At 36.8% G+C, this 23,318-nt stretch overlaps 1 protein-coding gene across 1 annotated transcript in view; it reads right to left on the reverse strand.

Annotated features, from left to right (window-relative positions):
* Window positions 1-23,318, reverse strand: part of RRAS2 (RAS related 2) — a 63,176-nt gene that overhangs the window by 12,636 nt on the left and 27,222 nt on the right. The window contains exons 2-4 of the mRNA XM_016166607.2: window positions 2,411-2,498; window positions 876-978; window positions 598-706 (exon numbers count right to left, since the gene is read on the reverse strand). Of these exons, the coding sequence (XP_016022093.2) occupies window positions 598-706; window positions 876-978; window positions 2,411-2,498 (300 nt within the window). The remainder of the gene's footprint in view (window positions 1-597; window positions 707-875; window positions 979-2,410; window positions 2,499-23,318) is intronic.

A 23,318-nucleotide genomic window follows, 5' to 3' on the forward strand; every position in this document is an offset into this window, starting at 1 on the left:
TCTTGTTTCTCTCACCCATAAAGAGGTGAGTGAACAATATGTACCCTTCAATTTTATCATTTAATGTGAAATGAGTGGGTAAAGAAACAAGTGAGTATAAACCAGTCTGTAACTAAATACTAAAAATGTTATTTTCTTGCAGGTTACTGCTGTTAAACCTAGCCAATGTGAAGAATTAACAAAAGATTCAGTCATTAATGGGACTTAGGAAAAATTCAAATATTGTAATTTAAATTGAAGCCATCTCTAAATGAAGGTAATTTTGCATTAACACTGAATAAATTAGTCCTTCAGGGGTAACTTTAAGATTATCTAACTAGAGTTTTGGATGTTGCCCAAGAAATTATAACATGTGAATGGAGCTGGTACAAATACTTGCAGGCTTATATAATCCACTGAAGTTCTGTGCAAAAATATGTGAAAATTTAATTTCCTCACATCTACTTCCTTTTCATTTCTTATCTAGTGTGATTTCTATAAAACCTACTGTGTCAAACTCAGCAGCTTTTTTGATCATGGCACTTCGTTTCATTAAATACATCCAATCAGTTATATAATTATAAATAACGGTTTCACAAATGCAAAATTCTTTCTCACCTGTCTTTGATGATCCAGATCTGCTTTATTACCAATTAAAATCATTGGAAATTCATCACGATCCTTTACTCTGAGAATCTGTCTTTGAAACTTATAGATTTCTTCAAAACTAAAAACACAAAAACGAATTTATCAGTTTGGCTAAGTACCAGCACATTCCATGCCCCATTTAGAACTCTATTACTTTTTCTTTTTCTATGTAAACAAGAAAATACAAATTCAATAATCTAGTGACCTAGACATGAAGAGCAGATCTACATTTTAATACTGGTACAAACCTGCCTCTGTCTGTGACTGAAAAGACCAACAGGAAACCCTCGCCAGTTCTCATATACTGTTCTCTCATAGCTCCAAACTCTTCTTGTCCTGCTGTATCCAGAACTAAAGAAAAAACAACATATGTAATTGCATCAGTGTTTGTATTTCATAAATGGCTTCCCCTCAAGGTCAGGCCCAAATACTTAGTAATAAAGAAATGGCATTGCCCTCTTAGTACTTTATTCTCCGTACTAGAAACAAATATATTCTAATGGCAGACAGTTTCAGAGTTATCTTCATCAGCACAGGTTGATTTCATAGTCAGAATACATTAGCATACCAATTACAAGGTTAAAAATATCTAATACATCTAGGCAGATGGAGTCAGATAACTTCTGAAGTCATTTGGATGTACTATCTCCTCCATGGAAAGAAATAAAAATATAAATTCAAAAAGAAACTGTGGTCTTCCCCCCAAATACCATACTTAAAAAGCAGGTGCTAATGTATTTCTTGACTCCTGTGAATGAAACAAGCGTACAAGTTAAAAAACAGGGCTTTCTTTTGTGGAGAGGTGAAATGTTTGCCACGCACAAAACATTATTTGCTAAAGCCCCTGTGTTATAAATCCTAAGCAAGTTAACAAATAGTAAGGCTCTTCTTTATTTGCTTCACTCATTTTGAGCTTCACCAAAGTGTAGTGAGACAAGAAAAAAATCCTTCTATGTTCTAAATTAAAATTACAGAGGCCATGAGAGGCAGAGACAGAACAGTAAGCCTGTTGTTAATAGCTGTTAACAGCTCTGACAAAAAACTGCTCACATTCCTGTATGTCTGTTGAAATTTAGGATTAATTTCCAGGTGGCTATTTCTGCGATTATCCAAAAGAGAATAGCCAGGCACCACTGGATCCCCCAGCTTCTCATGGACACATGACTCTTCCAGTCTGCTGTCCTCAGCTAATCCACAGGAGCTGACACTTCCTCCTTGCGGGCTCTGCAGGGCCTATCCCAGAACTAGCACCTCTTCCCCTTCTCCCATCCCTTTTGTCTAGAGCTAATCACAATCCTTTCAAGAATGGCTTTCGTTACCCCACCGCTCCCAACACACATACAACCTGATGTATACAAATGCTTGCAGAGCTCCATCCAGGATGATGGATATTATTAGCCTTTCATACCTGACCATCTTCTTTTTTTCCTAGCTATGGTCTTATAAACTCTTTTAAAAAGACTCCCAGTGGCGGAAGTTCAAATTTTTGGTTTAACAGTAGGCACTGAAACCTCACGTTTTTTTCCAAATGTCACAATAAATACAACTTTAACAAGTTACAATGACATGACCAGTTTCACAAGAACAAGAACAATCCAATTACTGTTTTACATTATATTTACTGAGGAATATTTAAATTGCAAATATACGGATTTATCAGTCAAAACTAATGAAAGAGGTGGGCTTATATTTAAGATCGTCTAATTATATTTAACCTAGAAAAACACCAAAGCTTAGTTTTTGAAAACATATGTGAATTATTAAATAAAGGAAGATTGCTTACTGTCTAGCCGGGCTGCTCTCTCATCGATCACACACTGCTTTGTGTAGGAATCCTCGATGGTTGGATCATAATCCGTCACGAAATAGGACTGTAAGAAAAATTACCTCATTTTAAAATTTATGTTTACTTGCGTATCCAAGCAGCCACGTTAACTTTATCAAATTCCACATATCCAGAATTAATCAAAATATTTTCATTATCTTAAGTTTTATCCTACTATATCAATTCCTCATTAAATGAAGTCTATTCAGAGCAACTTCCCAGTGGAGAAAAAGAACTAAATATGTCTGAATTTTCATATCCGAAATATGCAAGACTGTAAAAGGTCAACTGCAGTTGTTTTAGTTTTCATAATTAACTTACATATACCTAAAAATCTAGATCTCAGGAAAAACATGGTAAGTTCTAATTCAAGTCTGTTAGGCATCAGTCTTAAGAACAAAGTAGTTTGAAACAAATGGAGACAAGAAAAAGGTCTGGAAGGGTCCAGTCCCTTCTTCTTTTCTCCCCTTTTCCCACACCTTGCCTTAGTCCCCCCTTTCAGTTGCTTTGCATATTATCAAAAGGAACATGATGTCAGAATTTTCTCATTTGCAGGGATCTCAAACTTACTCCTTCACTGATATTTCTGTTGGTTTTTTATCTTAATTCCTATTTCCCTCTTCTCTTAGCAAAGCCTCTCAATTGTTATCTTCTGAAATCAACACTAAAAGGAAAGAGTTCTGGTAGAAGAGAAAGAAGGGAAGAATCTTAGCCAACCACTTAAATGTCTGTGTATTACATTTCACATTTTAAAAACGGTTTAGAAATAGCAACAAGAATCTAAGATAATTTATTTCCCCCTTTCTGTAGAAGAGCACTAACTAGGATACTGACATCATCCTTTCTTTGTTCTGAGAATCTCCTTTGCTCTCCCTCTTGCCTGACTTCCTCCAAGGTTTTTCCACTGGCTCCTACTGAGGGATTGATTGGAGGAAGTGAGCTTAAAGCTAAGAGCCAATGCCAAAGATGTTTGGCCATTCTTTAGGCAACGATTCCTGGCAGCTGAACCTGCCTGGCTCCTTAGACACAGTATTCTTAAATGACAACCCCCAGAACGGCGACCTATGCAAACACCGGAAAGCTACTCAGAAGCAGGCATTCAGAACAGGACGGTAAAAAAATCTCTGGTTTTGAGGAGGGCCAGGTGAGAAAAAAAGAGAATACTGATCTGCTTGCTACTACCATGCCTTACTATTTATTCCATTTTTGAGGGACATTTTCCCTATTTATATTTTAGGATTAACTTTAATCACATAATTCAGTATCCACAATACTATTTCTCTTTTGATGTTTTCATTTAAATGCATGATTTATTAAACAAAGTCTATAAAAGAAACATTTGCCAGCAAGAGCAGCTTTGAGTAGAAAGCCATTTCCATCACCACCCCATCTCCATTTAAAAATAAACAGATATCAAAAAAAAAAACCTGAACTCACTTTTTGGCACCCACTCTTCTTCAAGAGGTAAATACAATAAGCAACCAGGTGAGAACAACTTTAAACTGCAGTCTTTCACCAAGTAAGATGGATAAAGCATGTTGTTTACATCTTTTTAAGATTAGTTTCCTGAAACTTGCTTCTCCACTTCATCTTATAAAACTTGAATTTCATCCAATATTCCCAGTTTATTCCTAAATGTGTTAAAATGTACCCCACTGGGAGGTCCCACTTTGTCTGAAAACATAATGGACAAATATTAAATAATATTTTTTCAAATGTCCAGGTCATACAAAACAGCTAGAATTCTTTCAATGTAACAGGGGATTTTTTTTACATTGTGAGACCAAATTAAGACATTTATAAAAGACAGTTTAAGCAACTCTGAGAGTAATTATAAACTGTTTTTCCTTTTAGTGGCTATGAAAGTTTCATATTACTCTGGATATCTTAGCTGTTGAAACACATTCTTAATGTAAGAATTTTGCCACTTTGCTAACACTGGCAAGACAAATTAATTGCTGGAATTTCTGGATATTTAGGTCCACATTTCATCTTTACTGTGTCCCGTTTTCCAAATTTGTCTGTAGACCCATCATCATCTTACTATATGTAAATTTTAAAGAGTCATCCTCATCAAAAGCCATCTTCTTCCCTCATAAAGATCCATCCTAAAGGGCATCGTTCCAGGCCTGACTGTCACAGAATCAAAGACCCCATTTCCTCACATAATTCTAATAAGCTATAGGTCAGAAAATGCCTAAAAAGAGCAATCATCATGTGCAGGTAACACAAAGACATGACATTTTTGTTACTTAAAGCTGGGTGCCAAATATTTGAGGCAGTAGACCACTAACAAGAGATCAAGCTCTGGTGATGGACAATCCTGGACTGAATTCTAGCTGCAACTTCCTAGCTGTGGAGCCTGAGAAAATTACTTTAGCATCTGTAAAAGAGGATAGTAACAAAATCTGGTGGAGCAGATAAAATGAAGTAATGCATATAAAGTACCACAGTGCTGATGATTAATAAACCTTAACTTTAATAATCGTATTATTTTTGTCACGTGGTTAGATGGTATGAACTAGTGTTTCTATTCAAGTATAAAGACTTGCTAATCCCAGGAACAGCTGTAATCATTCCAATCCTCCTTATACCACAGACCAACCATGGAACTTGGTATCCAAAATGTTGTGAACCAAGATAAAAGCTCCCTATCTGGGGTTCTGGAAATATTTTCTGGATCTGAACTATAATTAATTGTATAGGTATATACATATGTAAAAATTAATCAAGCTGTACACTTAAGGTGTGTGCAATTTTTTGTACAATACAAATTACACCTCTATAAGCTACATAAATTAATGGTTTTATTAAATGGTTCCCTTGTTGCTTCTAGGATTCAAAGTATGCAAAGCCTTCTAGTTTGATCTGTGCTGTTCGTCATTCTATTTTTCACTTCTTGAAATCCTTCACCAATTGTTCTTGCCCTCTTGGTTTCATTCATTTTGTTGACGATTATTTATGCAACATCGCAGGGACAAGGTCACAGAGCCCACTGCTCTTTGCATCACATCCAGTAACTGCACTGTCATTAGAGACAAGGGAACGGAGTGTTAAATGGATTGGGCAAAGAACAGAAACAGCGTAAGATGCCAGTACTACGCTTATTCAGAAGGTAACAAAATGTAAGGGGTTAACACTCCAGTCATGCTCAGGAACTATGTGTACATTCACTTATAACCGTGGAGCCCCAGCGATTTGCCAGAAAACAGACTCTTTCCTTAAGTTGGAAAAAGTTACCAACCACAGTCCGGAAACGATATGCTGTAGCAGAAGGCAAGGAAGAAAAAAAAAAAAAACAAGCACGGCATTGCAACGTGGAAGATATCAGAGGTTCAGCAAAGGGCAGGAAAGGAGAATGGAATAAAGAGTTCAGGAAAACATAATTAAGGGGAAAGGGAAGGAGGGGAATAATGTGCTTTCTTGGAATCACAGAAGATGAATGGAGAAGGAGCCTAGCCAGAAAGAAAGGGAATACCTCCTTTCAAAAGGCAGGATGCCTTCCAGGTAGTAAGAAGGGCAAATGGACCTAAATCTCTTTAAGGTTGTTAGGAGTTACAGAGAAAAATTACAGATCAGGGGAAGCTATCCCATTCGGACAGGGAGATCTAATTCCCCTGATAAAATCTGGTCTGGGTAAGGCTGTGGGAAGCCCTTAATAACTCAAGAGTGTTATGCCGTGAACAGGAATATTACTCCTGATTTATACGCCACTAGATCACACTACAGGAGCTCTGCTTGGCCTAAGAGAATTGCCAACTCGCTATCTTCCCATTCAAAGAAGCTGTCGTAAGAAAGAAAAAGAAGGGGAAAGGAGAGGAATGAGAATGAGCTGATGAAATTCTACATTCAGTGAGTAAGAGTGACTGACAGTTCACTTTCTCCTGCCACCAAGCTACTGGTGAAAGTGTAGTTCCCAGGTACTGCCACAGAGCGGTGCCTGGTCTATGTACTGAGACAGGTGATTAATTTATTAGAGATTAGGGTAAACTCAATAAATCCAACACACTGGTTAAATCCACCCTCCTTGCGTATACAAAGAACAGGAGGCGAGATCTGCCACTGGGAGTTATAAACGAATGTAAACAGAGCATTTGCGAGCACAGCAGCATTCTCAGGAGAGTCTCAGCAGTCCTCTGAAAAGCCGGGGGTGCAGACAAGGGGAGGGAAACGGAGAGAGCTGGGGAAGGAAACAGATGGAACCACAGGGAAAAACCTTGGTAACTGCTGAATCTGGGTAACGTGTATATGCAAGTGTACACTATGCTTTTCTCTCTACTTTTGCCTAGATTTGACAATTTTCATATAAAAATGTTTCTTTTAATCTGGTGGTAGCATGTAAGTACTACAGAAAAGGTCAAATCAAGGGAAGAAGGGATGCTTTTTTAACTCTGAGCTTTCACTTCATTCTACTCAAAACCAACTCACCTAGAAGCCTAAACTTTTTTCTTCATCAGAATATTTTCCAGTTTTCTTCATATTTTATTTTTCACTTTTATTGTCCATCCTTTCCCCCACTCAACTAGAATATAAACTCTATGACGAAAGAGATTTTTGTCAGAGGTACAGTGACTTGCCTAGTATTAAACAGCAAATCACTGGCAGATCCAGCACTAAAATCAAGGTTTTCAGGCTCTTTGGCCAATGCTCCTGCTTTACTTACTCTGTTTTTCTAGGGTTAAAGCACATTCATCCTCATCCTCCACTCCTTCCATTTCTCCAAAAAAAAAAAAAAAGAAAAGAAAAGAAAAGGAGGAAGGAAGGAAGGAAGGAAGGAAGGAAGGAAGGAAGGAAGGAAGGAAGGAAGGAAGGAAGGAAGGAAGGAAGGAAGGAAGGAAGGAAGGAAGGAAGGCCTTTGACCACAGGAAAAGCAGCCATCTTTTATTCAGTGTTTACCATGTGACAAGCAGTTTATAACATTACATTTTATTACATGATACACACGATATTTTCCCAGTTAATTTTCACAACAAGGCCATGAGAACCTCTTACTGGTCCACATCATATTCTAGGTGGCCATGCACAGAATCCCTTTTTAGAAGGCTTTAAGCTGGTTCCATCCATAAGCTCAGGGAAACAAACACTACTGACTTTCAAAGTTCAGACTGCTAACCATACAGCCCTCTTTCTTTCTCTCTGCTCTGCTACCAATCCAGATTCATATACTAATCCCTATGCTCCCCGAACACAAGGGATACATGCCAAGTTCTCAGAATAATTCTTTTAGAGCTTCTCCATCACTTGGCTCCAATCAATGAAGGAGATGTAAGAAAAGCATTCTCTCCTCTCTGCTGTGTGTGGAGGCATGACATACTAACAGGTCTCTGAAAACATCGTCATGGAACCCTTAATTCCCCCACCACACTTTTATTTCCTGGAGATAAAGTATGAGCTAAATGTGCAAAACCAATATAAGGCCACTTTCTATGCATGCCCTTGGGATGTAAGGGTAACTTGGAAACTATTACTTTTATTCTCAGCCTTTGGGGCTTCAAGAGAAACTAAAATAGGATAGAGTTCCAGTTAAAATCCAGTTATACATGTCCAAATAGATTTGAAGTTTTCAAGGCGTATCATACTTTCTGGAACGTCCTTGGAATTAAGCAAGGTACCATGCACATAGATAGACTCTCTTGTCTGTTGGAAGATCCAGTTTTATGAGGATACTAATGGGGAGTTAGGAATTAATTTCCCAGAGCACAACAAGGACCTGGTTAGCTATCAGCAGCTTTTATTTGCTAAAAGAAGAGGAGTGCAAATTCCTCTGGTAACACACGAGAAGACTGCGGCCACTTTGGGCAGCTGTGAGCCAGAGCCCAGCTCTTCCTGGTGTCACTTTTTTAACAGCAGCTGTCAAGTCACAGAGAATCTTTGTTCCCTGTAACACCCTCTCTTATTTTTATATCAAATGTTTCCAATATGCTTCATATTCCTTCACTCAAGTACTTATTTTTTTCCTGACTGAAATTAGCATTTCATTTCATCTAACATGTATAATTACAGAGATCTCCATAATTTATCCTCCAGAACTCAAATGCAGAAAAATAAAATCTACACTAAATCTAGTAACCCTTTTAGTGTCTTTCTAACAAAACTGAGGCCTTCATGTGACGTCTGTGCAATCTCAGTAATGATATGTACACCTCATGTAAAGTATTTGGTTGAAAATCAATGAGCATGGCATGCAAGAAGAAGTACAGTACAAAGTCAACTTACGAACTGGTTCTATTACAAAAGTTTATTTCCAAGTCAGTTATATGATGCTCATTTCCCCAAGGAAAACTCTGTGTTTAGGTCCCAGGCCAGACCACAAAAGCTACCATCAAAAATATGGTCCTGAGCCAGTATTAACCCTGAGGTCTAACATCTGAAGTAGAGTCATTTGGCCCATGAAGAAATGGGAAGAGGATTCTGTTTCCTTTCCCAGAATACAGAGCCAGCCCAAAGCAACACTAAGGAGGAGCAAAAGCTCATCTTGGGGCGCCCCCTGAACCTCATCCTGCTCCACTCCCCACCACTACACTCTTGCTCTGCCTTTAGCGTCCTTCCGAAAACATTGTAGGTACAAAACGATTTACGTCTCCCCACAATGTTCCTTGAACTCTCAAATTAAAACTAACAATTTCCTCAGGAAAGCTTGATCTCACCCAGAGGCATGAGGTGGAAAATTATCAGTCTAAATTAGAGCATGCTGCAGGATGAGACAGCTCACCCCCATCCTTCGAGCAATGCTTACTCTTCTAAAAATCTAAGTTCTAAACCAAAACGAATCCTTGGTAACATTTGCAGCCAGGTAAGAAAGAAGAAAGTTTCAGACTGAGAAGGAGAAATTATTGAGGGGGTTAACCACCATTTCATGTAAGCTCCCCAAAGGGAGCCTTGCTTACTCTTCATGGCTTTTTCCCTTCCAAACCCACAGGCTTTAAAAGGAAAGAAGAGAAAGGCTTTCTTCTTTCTTCTTTCCCCTCCCCTCCACAGCCCTACTGCAGCTTATAAAACTAACCTATTGAGTGAACGAGATCACACAAAAATGTTTAGCTCATAATACCAGTAGAGTGATTTTGAAAACTGTCCACATGAGGAAAGGGGCCCTGCAGCAGCCAGAGACACTACATACACACAAACCGTATGTACGTAAGACAAGCTTAACTCAGGAACTAGATAAGCATTCACTATTCTTATGTATAAACCACTTGTAACAAAAAAGCTTAACTCGGGGACTGCCTACATAACTACGCATTCACCCTTTAGAGCTGGCATAACATTTAGAAACCATTAAGCAACTATAAGCCAGAAGCCTCCATCATGCAGCCTGGACTGGAGAGCCATTTCCCTTGTTTGACCTGAATAGTAATTTGTTTGCTCTCATCTCCCAATTACTGTAGTCTTATTACGAACATAACACATGAAGCCTAAATGAATTTTAAAGATAAGAATTAACAATTTTTTTAAAGCACAATGATGATTGGCACAGACAGAAGTAAAGAGAAGGTCATGTAAGCCTAACTGCGTATGATATATGGACATTAAAAAATATATCACACCATCGACATGGGAAATTTGAGTGAATCCTGATATTCCCTTTTTCATATCAAACTACAAGTTTTTATTGTGTTTGAGTTCTCTCCTTGACTAAACCTTTCATTCCTAAGGAATTTCCATATCCAAAAGACAGTCCGTGACCTCTAGGGGCACACAGTGTACAGGCTTAAGCTAGGTCCTATCCTTTCTCCCTATATCAGGGTCCTCCCCTCACTGGGGTCACCACCACACAGACCTCAGAGTCAATACTTCAAGCAGGAAGCAATTCAACCATTACAAGATCAACATTCAGAGTCTCAGCATTATTAGCTTTGCTATTCATCTGACCTTGGCATGATACTATGATGCTGATTGACTGCGTCTGTTTTATTCCCAAACCTCAATCTCACCATTTCTCCTCCCTTTTCTCAAGGACTTTCCCAATCAACATGTATTCCAGCCCTTATAATTTGGCTTCTTCTGCTCCGAACCCTTTTCTTATACTAATAATGTGCAAAGTAATACAGGTCATTCCTAGAACCAGGATCTCATTTTTGTTTGTTTTTAAGAGCATTTTTGGGATATGATTCACATACCACAAAATTCACCCATTTAAAGTTTACTATTCAATAATTTTTATTCACAAGGTTATGCAATCACCATCAGCATCTAATTTGAGAACATTTTCACCACCCCAAAAAGGAATCCCACACTCGCTAGCAATCATTTACCCTTCACCCATCCTTCCCATTGATAGGGACACTAAACCACTAATCTACTTTCTCTAAAGGCTTGCCTGTTTGGAAATTTTTCATGTAAATGGAATCATACAGGTATGTAGTCTTTTTTTTCTGGCTTCTTTCACTTAGCATAATGTTTTCAATGTTCATCTATGTTGTAGCCTATATCACTACTTCATCTCTCATTCCTTTTTATGATGTGCCATCATATGAAGATACCATACTATATTCATCCATTCATTGGGTGATGAACATTTGGGTTGTTTTCAGTTTGGCTTCTATGAACAATGCTGCCATGAACATTCATGTACAACCTTTTGTGTTAACATGTTTTTGTTTTTCTTGGCTGTATACCTTGTAGTGGAATTGTGGGATCATATGGTAACGCTACATTTAACTTTTTGAGGAACTGCCAGTTTTCCAAAGTGGCTGTGCTGTTTTACATTCCCATCAGCAGTGTTTGAGGGTTCTGATTTCTCGATATCCTCGCCAACACTTGTGACTGAACATCTGTCTTTATTATTCTAGCCATCCTAGTGGGTGTAAAGTAATATCTCCTTGTAGTTTTGATTGGCATTTCCCTGATGGAATGTTGAGCATCGTTTTACATGTTTATTGGTTATTTGTATACCTTTTTTGGAGAAATGTCTGTTCAAATCTTTGCCCACTTTTAAAGTAGTTTGTTTTTTTATTGTTGAGTGTAAGAGTTCTTTATGTATTCTGGATACAAATCTTCCTTATTAGATATGTGATTTGCAAATATTTCCTCCCATAGTCCCATTATTTAAAAATTTTCTTAGCATAAATTAGTACTCAGTTCCTAAATCTCAACCCTTGGCCAAAGTCCTATTACTCACCAACAATATACCATAATTCTAACTTCCATATGCTCAGATTTGCGGGTAACATCTGCTCCTGTGCTCCATCAACCAATTATACTAACCTCCCTCTATGTGGTGGATCTGCTGTGCTCACTGCTTGCTTAGAATAATACTTGCTCTACGCAGTCTTCTAACTCACTCATTCACCACCCCAATCCCAAACTTCCCCTCATCAAACTGAACTTCTCTGCCTATACCATGCCCTAGCTCAGTTCACTTGTTCCAGTATTGAGAATCACCCTACTTGACCGAATATAAGATGCCATTAATTTTAAGACCATCATTATTTCATGTACCAAGAAAAAAAACAAAAACAAACAACTAAGGCATGTTTTTTATTATAAACCATCTCAGTATCAGAACTACTAAAATGTAGGTGGAAAAAAAATGTGTCTTAGAATCAATGACAGAGTAGTTCTAAACAATAACTCTAATGCTGACATTACTATTCCCATTTTGCTGATGAGATCATTGAGGCTCAGTGTTTAAGTAACTACCAAAGGTCACAAGGTCAGGATGTTGGTATGGATTGGGATCCAAATTCAGGTCTGACTTCAATACTGATTCTATGAAACTTTCTTTAACCTGCTATATTAACATTAAAGCACATGCACCTGTTTAAAAAATAAATCTTGTTACTCTTAAAATAGTTATTTTTAAAATTATAAACTTCTATTGCCAAATAGAAAAGATAAAAGCAGTTTCATTCGAAGTGAAAACACTATTTCTACATTCAGAATACAGGTCTACATATGGCAATGTTAATAAAAATACAAAAACATATACTCTAACAATTTTATTTCTAGAAATTTATCCTACCAATACATCTGTGCATATAAAAAAAATGGTATCTGCAAGGTCATTCATTTCTTAATTGTTTTTAGTTTAAGAGACTGGAAACAACTTTAAAAGTTCTTCAGTAAATGACTGGTTAAATTATGAAACATTCATTCAAATATGAATATAGGCATTTTAAAAAAAGTGACTTCCTGTCCTAATATGGAGCTATCTGTAAGAAATGTTTACACAGTTTATATATTTGCTTTATATGCATAAATATATCTTAAGAAAGACATATAAGAAACTGACTAACCTTGATTATCTGTGGAAAGAACTGGGTTGCTGGAAGACATAAGTGGGAGGGAAATATTTCTGTAGATTTTGAAAGCTGAAACATGTAAATGAAAGAGGGAACCAAGGGGAAAGACCTACATAGATTAAATGTAAACCCTTTAGTAATAAAAGCAGAGCACGGGAGTGTGAGATTCTAGTCCCAGTTCAACAACAACTGGACGTTCCTGGGTGAGTCAACCTCTTTCTTGGTTTTTAGCTGTACAGGAGAAATTTGTCTTTTAGGATCTCTTAAAAGATTCCAATTCCCTAATTTAATTATAACATGTTTACTCCTACAGTGGTCAAATATAATGTGTAGGTGCTATCAAGAATTTTCTTTGTTTTAAGTCTGTGGTATAATAGAAAGAATATCAGATTTTAAGTCAGAAAAGTGTGCTTAAAAGCCCTAGCTCCTACCACTTTCTAGCTGTAGAATTTGCAGCAAATCACACCACTAATATTAAGTTCTATTACCTATAGAGCTGAAGTGATAAGCACTCTCATGTTTGTTATAAGGAGCAAATAAGATACATGGGAATTTCCTGAAATTTTTACACCACATGAAAAGTAAATTATTGACATACAGAGAATCCCCCTTCAGGTATTATGAAGTAGGTATAAGAAAAAGCATGGATTCTGAGTCAGTCGGACCTGGATATCTCACTGCAGTACTACGTGATCCTGGAATGTTATTTAATCTCCTAAGCCTCGATTTCCCCACCTACAAGATGGTCATAATGATTCTTATTTAAAAGGTTACTGTGACGATTAAACAACATTGTAAAGTACCCAGTACACTGTTTAGCTCAAAATGGGAACTCAAAACTTGGTTCTCTTTCTTTCCAAACTTAGAAATGAATGGCTGCCCCATAAGCAGGTAACAGGTAAGCTGACCAACTAATTCTAGCTGTCACTTTTGCTCCCCAGAGCCTGGATTACTTCTTTTTTCATTTCATTTCCTATCCACTGCTACCTACGAATACCCTAAACTTCATTTTCATTTCTCATCTCTTCTAGAGCAGAAAATGGTCTGTGGAAGCAAAACTAGAAGTAAAGGAGACTGACCACATTCTACTAAACTTTGAAAACTTCCACATGAATCTTCCTTAGGTTCACTCACAAACCCAGTCAACCTACACATGCTAACTGAGCACCTACGTTATGTCAGGAGCTGAGGATGAAATCCCAGCTCTCAGCCCTCACGGGGTTTGTAGTTCTTTGGAGGACTGACCATTGACAAATAAATAAATATATCAGAGGTGATGTGAACTGAAGAAAAATTAAGGGGGTTGACAGCAGCAGGAGCTAGTAGGGAACATGTAACACTGTAAACAACGGTCAGAGGCTTCACTGACAATATGGCAGTTGAGCAGAGAATCCAAGCCCAACTGAGGGAGTAAGCCATGCCGCTATATAGAAGAAAAGCATTTCAGGTAAAGTGAACATTAAGTTAAAGGCAGTGAATGAAGCAAGAGTATTGGTAACATGCTATGAGGAACAGCAAGGAAGCCAGTATGGCCACAACAGAATAGAAAGTGTAGAAAATGAGTTCAAAAAGTCAACAGAGAGGCAGGCAGAGCCTTGTAGGCCATGGTAAGACTTCAAATTTTAATAATATTGAAATGAAAACCACTAGGGTTTGATGCTCTAATCTTCTACAATGGCTGTTGCTTTCCCTTCTCAGTCTTGCTATGTAATAGACAGAAGGGTTCTGATGCCTTCTTTCACAGGATTAGCCAAAACCCATCCCACAGAAGTAATCAAAGCAGTGTGATACACACATTACTTACCATTGCTTACAATTCCTTTTAAGATGCTATGGTAAAAGATTTCCATTAATTCAAGGAAGAAAAAAACTTAAAATTATTTAAATTGTGTTTAAGAAAATGTAGATCAATTATACTTGAAAATTATTTCAATGATACATTTTTAAATGTGCTTATTTTATAGGAATGTAACTATAAATGAAAGAAATTAACACTGTCTACTATCAAAGATATATTTACACAAATGCATATACACAGATGAGATGTTCAGGCAGCTCTTTGTTATTGTGAAAAACTATTAATAACTTAAATGTCCATAAAAGGGAATGATTAAATGGATATGGTATATCCATTATAGAATAGTAAATAGCCATTAAAAGAAATGAGATAAGTCTCTATGTATGGATTTCAGGAATAACCATGATATATTAAGTTCATTCAACAAAAATTTATTGAGTATTTACTACTTAGAAGCTGGGATATAGTCCTGAATGAGAATAAAACTGACATGGTTCTGACACTTTTGGAGCTTACATTTTAGCAGAGATAATACATAAGCGAACAGAACAAAGATGACAATTTTTGAAATAAGTACTACAAAAAACAACAGTCTAAAATGGATGGAGAATGGGTAGGGGGAAGGGGCTTGTTTTAAAAAATTACACTGTTAAATATTATTGCTATTCATCTACAGCACAACTAAACTTAAAACAAACAAACAAACAAAAAAAACCCTTACTGAGCCTGTATCCCTGTTGTTTTATCCTAATAACAATAAGAACTAAGTTCCTCTTGAGCTTTATCTGGAAATGAGAGGGAAGAGAATGCTCTCACCAGAGTTTCTCTCCACATGCCAGAAGGCTGGGCCAGCACTTCTCAGAAAGCACCTCTGTGTATTCACACCAAGGACCACCCTTCTTACTTCTAATTATTTAACCTCATTTATCCACCTAGCAATTCTCGATAGTTTCTATAAAATCCCTCCCTGTGAAACACAAATTTAAATCAGACTAGATCACTGGATAAATTTAAACTCTTTTAAGTGGAGACAAACATGATTCATATCAAAAGGAACCATATAAACATTCATCTTACAAAAATACCCAAGTATGTAGGTTTAAAAGTCAAGAGCTAAATGACATGTGTTCACAGAATTTAAGACTTTGCTCACACCATTTAAAGTCACAAATTACAGCTTGTCTATATGTGTATAGCCTAATTTCACAGTAAAAGAATGCCACATCAATTGCAAACCACATGAAGAGAAAGTAAGCAGGCAACTAAATTCTGAATCGCATTTATATGCACATAAGTCAGATTCTGCAATTATTATTCCATTTAGCAAAAGTACTTTACGGTGCTTACTAGTAGCAAATTCAGGAAGAGGTTTACTCACTTTAGTGAACTGAACTGTGGCACTCAAAAAGATGTCTAACTCTTAACCGCTGATACATCTGAATGTGACCTTATTTAAAAATAGGGTCTTTGCAGATGCAATTGAGTTAAGGATCTCCAGATGAGATCATCCTGGACTTAAATCCAGTGACTGTATATTTAAAAAAAAAAAAAAAAAGTGGGAGATTTAAGACACACTGGATATGGGAGGGAGGGGGGAAGGGGGGAGAGGGGAGAGGGAGGGGGGAGAGGGGAGGGGGAGGGGGAGGGGGGAGAGAGAGAGAGAGAGAGAGAGAGAGAGAGTGTGTGTATGTGTGTGTGAGTGAGTGTGTGTGCGAGTGTGTGTGAGTGTGTGTGTGTGTGTGTGTGTGTGTGTGTGTGTGTGTGTAGCAGGGGAGCCGGGGGAGAGAGACATATATGAAGGCGGAAGCAGACACTGGAGTGATGTATCCACAAAGCCACTCAACCACCAGAAGATGACAGAGAGGCATGGAACAGACTCTCCCTCAGAGCCTCCAGAGATAGCCAACTCTGTCAACAACTTGATTTTGGGGTTCTGGCCTCCAGAACCGTGAGAGAATAAATTTCTGTTGTTTAAAGCTACGAAGTTTGTGGTAATTTCTTATAGCACAAATATTTGGAAACGAATACACTCACCTATAAAATGTGAACTCCCTATCCTTGCTAATTAATTATTTTCTGTACACAGTTTATAAACCTCGGAGGAGGAGATGACCAAACAATGTTTTTTTCTACTACAAGCTACTGGAACTCAAATATTGAGCTGTCTTCATAGTATCAGCACTGCAACTGATTGCAAAGATAAACTCATAGACACATGAAGTAACACACCAAGTTTTCATTCTCTGAACTTGAGAGATTCAATCAACAAAAACACAAAAACTAAAAAGAGGGTAAATGGATTTAAAATATTCCTAAGGATATAGTTATTTTGGGAAAGTAGTCAAAATAATGATGTTTTAACATATAATGTCTCAATACTTTTTAAAAAGTTAATATTATTTTTAGCTTATTTTATTATAAAATACATTCTCATTGTAGAAAATAAGAAAAACCATAATAAAAAGATTTTCAAGCTCACCTTTAGAATCAAAGCCTGTCTTTACAATTTCTCAACCTAAAATGTGAAATTAGACATATATTTCTACCCTGTGAGCTGAATAACCTTACTTTCTTAAATTGCTCGAATAAGGCCCACTATTAAAGGCCTTTGTTTACATTCAAGTTTACATGGCAGTTACACAACTATGAAATTGAGAGTCTACAATGGAAATTCTGATCTAATTTTAACATAAGCCTTGTAATTGAAACACACAAATGGGAACTACAAGGAGAGGTTTATTGTCACGGGGGTTTCCAACAAGGTGCTTTCCCTTGATCAATTTGGGTCCTGAACTGTTCTGGTCTCTAATCATAATTTACATATTAACTAAGCCCTCAATTTTAAAAATAATATTTTTAAGTGCAGAAAAGCAGTTAGATGAAGATCGAAATACTAACAAATTTTATTCCAGAGTTTTTGACTAGTGACATCTCACGTTTTCCTTCATGTTATTTTCTCAAAAGTAACGTATCAAACAGGTAGTACAAAAACTAGGTAAAGAGGAACATCTAATCGGGTACCACACAATAGCAAAGGCTGAAACACTAAGAATGAAAAAGAGCTCGAAAATTTTTGCCAGACCAAATCCCTGAATGCAGGCACATTTTTTAGTGTTTTATTTAAACAGGGTCTTTGTTAAAAACAAAAATTCCACTAAATCCAGGTACATGTTTAAGCTATTCTGCCATTTAAATATGTTTATTCAAAATTATATAGCATCCCTATTCCTTAAGTGTGGGCTATACATCATGACTGTCTTCAAAAGAATACAATACGGAAAAGAGGGGAAAAGAGAGTAGTAACTTTACCAGGGAAAAAACAAACACTACCTCAGCCAGATGATCAAGGTCAAATCGACAGTCATAAATCGTATTGATAATATGTACCCTTGATGTGATTTGATAAAAATGGCACTTTACCTCTGTGGTCTTCCTCCCAGAACCCAGAACCCCAGACCAGTCATGAGGAAGATTCCAACAGAGGGGTATTCTACAAAATACTTGACAAGGACTCCTCAAAATGGTCATTCACCAAAAACAGAGAAAGTCACCTAAGAAGAGCCTAAGGAGACATGACAACTAAATATAATGTAGTATCTCCTGATGAAATCCAGAACAGAAAAATAATATTAGGGACAAACTATAGAAATCTGAATACATAAGAATTTTAGTTAATAATATAACAATACTGGTTCGTTAGTCATAATAAATGTATCATTTAATGTAAGATGTTATTAACAGGGGAACTCATTGCCAGGTATATATAAACTGTTTTATCTTCTCAATTTTTATACACATCTAAAACTCTTCTAAAACAAAATAAAGTGTATTAAAACAATTTACATGGCAGTCATTTCCAGAAAAATACAAATTAAGTTTTCTAACCACCCACATGTAAATGCTTAACACTTAAACAACTAGATCCACTAAGCAGTTTCTTCTAGCACTAAGATTACATCTAGACTTTGCAAGGTACTGAGGGGCAAGATGAAGGGAGACCAGACCTATTCTACCTTTTGATTTATTGTGATAGGGTGTGAAAACCCAGTCTCATTATCACAGAGCTATTTATAAATAAAGTAATTTTAAACTAACAAAAATAACAGAAATAGTAATTCAGAAGACCCTTCTAAAGCAGAAGCCTTGAGCAGAAGTTTGGCCTTTCTTCCATCACCACAGACCAAATATTATGTCCCTAAACATACTTACTCCTCCCACCGCCCACCCCCATTTCCTCATTTACATAATGGAAAGTGACTATGGCACAGTGCGATATCCAAAGAATGCTCAAAAATAGCATATCATAAATGAGAATATAACATTCTTACTCTTTCACTTCTGCTAAAAGCAACTACTAATTCAGGTAAAGTGTGTATTTAATGCTTTGCCCATGAGAGATGCATCAGTATGAAGCAAGAGAATCAACCAAAAAAGAAAGAAGGGGTACAAGGGAGGGGAAAGTAGAAGTAGAATTTAACTACTTATCAGCAATTACCAGGCCCTCCTTTTCTATGCCTCACCCTGCAAGTGTCCTGATGAAACTCACATTTCAACTAACACTTATTGAGATGATCCTAAAACTGCTACACTGTAGTTCAGCAAAAGTGGGGCTCTAAATGAAAATCAGACCATTTAGGTAACAAAATCAGTTTTGTCCTCAAGGATTCTGCTCATTGTCAAGTAGGAGGCCAAACAAGAAAACAAATACCATCCTTTGTTAACTCTAAGATGCCACTGGAAGATGCATCCTAATTACAAAGATATTAAAATAAGAAAAAATTTTAACACGTATTAGAATGGGTTAAGTTTCAGTGATAAATGCTAGAGCAAGTGTAGCACAGAGCTGAATGTTCTACCATTTGACATTGCTACCTTTATAGGTATTCTGGGGCTAGGACCTGGACGGTTCCATAGATTCTTAATCCTTTAAGTCGATAAGAAAACAAGTCAAAATTTATATTTTGTCAGGAACAGATACAAAATACGAGACAGTCCTGTAAAGATGCAGAATATCTTTATTAATAAAAAGTTTTAAAGCCAACATAAATTCATATCAACATTTCACTAAATTACCTGAGAAACAAAATTCACAGGTAACTTCTAAGAAATGTAGCCTTTTTATCAACAAGAAACTCAGAAGAGAGAACAGTTTTTCCTCTTGATATTCCTCTACAAAATAAATAACAGCAAACCTTTTCAGTGTATGAAGGTAATCTTAAAATATACTACATTTCTAAAGGAGAATGATGTCATTTCCAGAGATAGCAGGAAGAGCAAAGCAATCATTTTCATGTTCTTCCCTTCAGTTAGGACTAAAGCTCTACTTCAGGACAGGAAAACCTTGTCTTTGCAAACTCCTCTTAAGGCCACGCAGACAAACACTAGAGAAATACTTGTTTGAATGAATCATACTCTAATAAATCCTATTTGGACATTTACTTATTTTAACACCACAGAGCCCAGGGATGAGATGGCCCCTGTTCATGCAGTTAGGTGCCCTTACAAGAGAAGCAACGCCCTTCTTTCACAGCAGGACACCATTCGGTCCAGGTAGGGCCCTCACCCCGCCTCCCAGGACAAGCTTCCCTGTTGTGGTCACTCCAGCAGAGCGCGCAGCTCAGCTGGCTGGACCCTGGAACAACTAAGACAGAGAAGAAAGGTTTCTCCGAGAAAGGCAGACACGTGTGAAGATAACCCAAACACAGCCATTTTATTGATTCTTTCAAAACTCCTTCAGAGAAATACATGTCTGCACACCGTGAGTCACATATATTGACTTGGCAACAATCTACTACGTGCCAGGCACTAAGTGCTTTGCATACGTCAATTCACTGAAACCTTTCAAGAAGTCCATGAAGTAGGTAGATAATATTATTTCCTCCATCTTACAGATGAGGAAACCTGCCCAAAGCCACATGGCAATCAGTGATGGAGTGGAGACTGATTCCAGGCAGTCGATTCTGTGCTCCAAACCACTACATTACACTGGCAGACTACCTTCAAAACAAAATAAAGGTATTACCTCAATTTTCCCTATACTTATGGAATAAAATGTCCAGACCTCAAATTCTTTTCCCTACATATCTCAGTCGATCCTAATACTAGCAATAAGCTGGCAGCAAGGTTTCCTAGGTATGTGACTATGACCTGCACTGCAATGAACAGATATAAACTATCCAAACTCCCTTCTGCCTTCTAAGAGCACAGACAAATGTAAGATTACCATATATAATGAAGGATTTCTTCCTCCTCTTTAAAGTATCATCATAATATCTCATACTTAACTGATAAAAAAAGCAATGATTCTACCCAAAATACTTATGGTAGAGAAATGCAAACATCAGTTTTATACTTCTGAGTACGAAATAATTGTGTGATCATGAGAAACTTGCACAATAAACTAGCAAAAACAGATGTAAAAGAATCCAATGTGACAAGAAAAGATGGGTGAGTTCCATTCAACCCACAGATCTCTCTCAGCCCAAATGAAAAAAAAGAGCTTACTAGAGAAATAATTAAAGATTATAAAAATAATAAACAACTCAATTGTAATTAGTTACATATTTACAATGAACTTAATCACTGTAAAAAGTTTAAAGAAATGGTACCCAAAAAAAGTCACAATGTGTGAATACAAAGATGAATTAAATAAAGGTCTTCTTGCATAATTCAATTTGTTTATTTAGTTGTAACATTGCCCACCCACTCTATCCCACAAAAAAAGGCCACATTTATTTGAGGTCATTTTACCTCTAGCTATTTCCTTTGCAGTGAATTTGCAAAGTTGTGATGCATGGTGTGATCTTATTCATTGAACAGAAAGCTACTGAGTGAAACATACAAGCAACCAAACCTCTGGCACCCTAAAAACCACAAGAGAGCAAGATCTTTTTTTTCCCATGTCCTAAGAGATTTTTTTCAAGTCATTTTCTAAAGCAACAATATACCTAGAATGACTGCATGTTTGTCTATAGTCATATGCTCTCAACCAAAAGTCAGAGGTCAATTGACACTGAGATTGGAAATTAATCAAGTCAAAAAATTTTAGCAGACTTCTTTAAGCAATTCTCATTTAACTTTCTGCTCATTTAGCTAATTTCAATCTATAAACAAAATAAAATATAAAGTTTTTTTCCTATAGCAACTCATGAACACTCAACCTTCAAAGTTAAACTTTAGGTTAGCCCAGAGATTCCTCTTAATCAATTTTTTTGTTGCTTTCCGAAAATTGTGCAAAAACATTAGCTAAGAATAGCTTAAGATAAAAGTGCAGGGAAGGGACTCTTCTGAAAGGCACCAAATATACTGTCGATTCACATAAAATAGCATGGATTGGCAAAAATAAAAATACCGAATAATTTAAATTTATTTAGGAATCTTTCAAGACCCTGACAACCAGTCATAGAAAGAAGTATGACGTAAATTATAGGAAAACTGAAAATGTGAGTTAACCAGTAGCTTATGCAACATAACAATAAAACACAAACTAATTGTAAACAAGTAAATGCATGTCAATACTTTAAAGCCTTTGGGAATGGCCATGCCATTTCTCCTTCTACTAGTCTGACTGTTAAGAGCAAATTTTAGGTTTTCGCGATAAATTACCCTTCACGGAAGGGAGCAGGGAACTCTACAAGGATGGCACTGAAGTCCCTCATTCTTTATACTTAAACACTGAAGAATGATCAAAAAGTGTCAATATATCTGAAATCTCTGCACTGGGTTGGGGTGGAGGTTAAATCTGTTGTTTGTTATTTCTGCCATGTCTTATGTTCTGTTAATGCATATTTGGTTTGATCATTTGGGAGCAAGTGGGAGTAGGTAGAGCAGGGGGCTGTCTACCTGCTAACACCACATTAACCCACCTCTGACCACTTCAGCAGGTCTGAGAAAACACTCTTAATGAGGAAAATCTCAGATGTAGCTCCCTTTCTACCCAACTCCTTAATCTCCCACCCCCCAGTTTGCTGCTGGCCCAAAGTTTAGTCTCTAATTGAAATTCTAACTCATTGATGAAGTTCTGCTTTCCTGTGTTTTCTCAACAATAAGTACTCCTTACTCTCTTTTGAGCTCACCTTTGTCTGAGGATAGAATAAATAGAAAGCTTAAGATCAATAAAGGATGGAAAAGAAATAAAAGAACCTTTCCACACAGACACAAAAAAACCAGGTCCAGAATTGGAAAAGCCAGTTCTACTGAATGTTCAGGGGCAGGTAGTTCCAGTATTATACAAATCTTTCCAAGGAACAGAAAAGGAGGAAATACTCCCCATCTCATGAGCCAATATAACCTAGATACCAAAACCAGACAAGGACATTAAGAAAAATGAAAATTATAGGCCAACTGCACTAAAAAAAAAAAGATGCATAAAAAGCTCAAACAGAATCCAACAGTACATAAATAAGAATACACACTATGACTAATGGATCCCAGGAATCCAGGAATACAAGTATAGAGAAACCTTTTTGAAAAATTACAGTATAATTCACAATAGGAACAAATTAAAGGAAAAACAATATAATCATAAGATACAGGAAAAGCATGAGGAAATGTCACATTGACCTTAAAAATTAATAGCGAATGAGATTAAAAGGGAACCAAAAACCTAGAGCAAAAAATGTTTTTTAAACAGTGAAGCTCTTTAAAATTAAGAACAAGAAGAATGTGCACTATTGCTATGTTTATATCGAACATTATATTGGAGGTCTTAACCAATGTAGTAAGACAAGAAAACCAAAGGGTGCAAAAATTTACAACAAATTATCTTATGATTATCTACACAGAAAGAATATACATAATAATTACTGGGAATGGAGTTCTGCAAGGT

The sequence above is a fragment of the Rousettus aegyptiacus genome, unplaced genomic scaffold, assembly GCF_014176215.1.
Source record: "Rousettus aegyptiacus isolate mRouAeg1 unplaced genomic scaffold, mRouAeg1.p scaffold_m13_p_5, whole genome shotgun sequence".
NCBI classification, from domain to species: domain Eukaryota; kingdom Metazoa; phylum Chordata; class Mammalia; order Chiroptera; family Pteropodidae; genus Rousettus; species Rousettus aegyptiacus.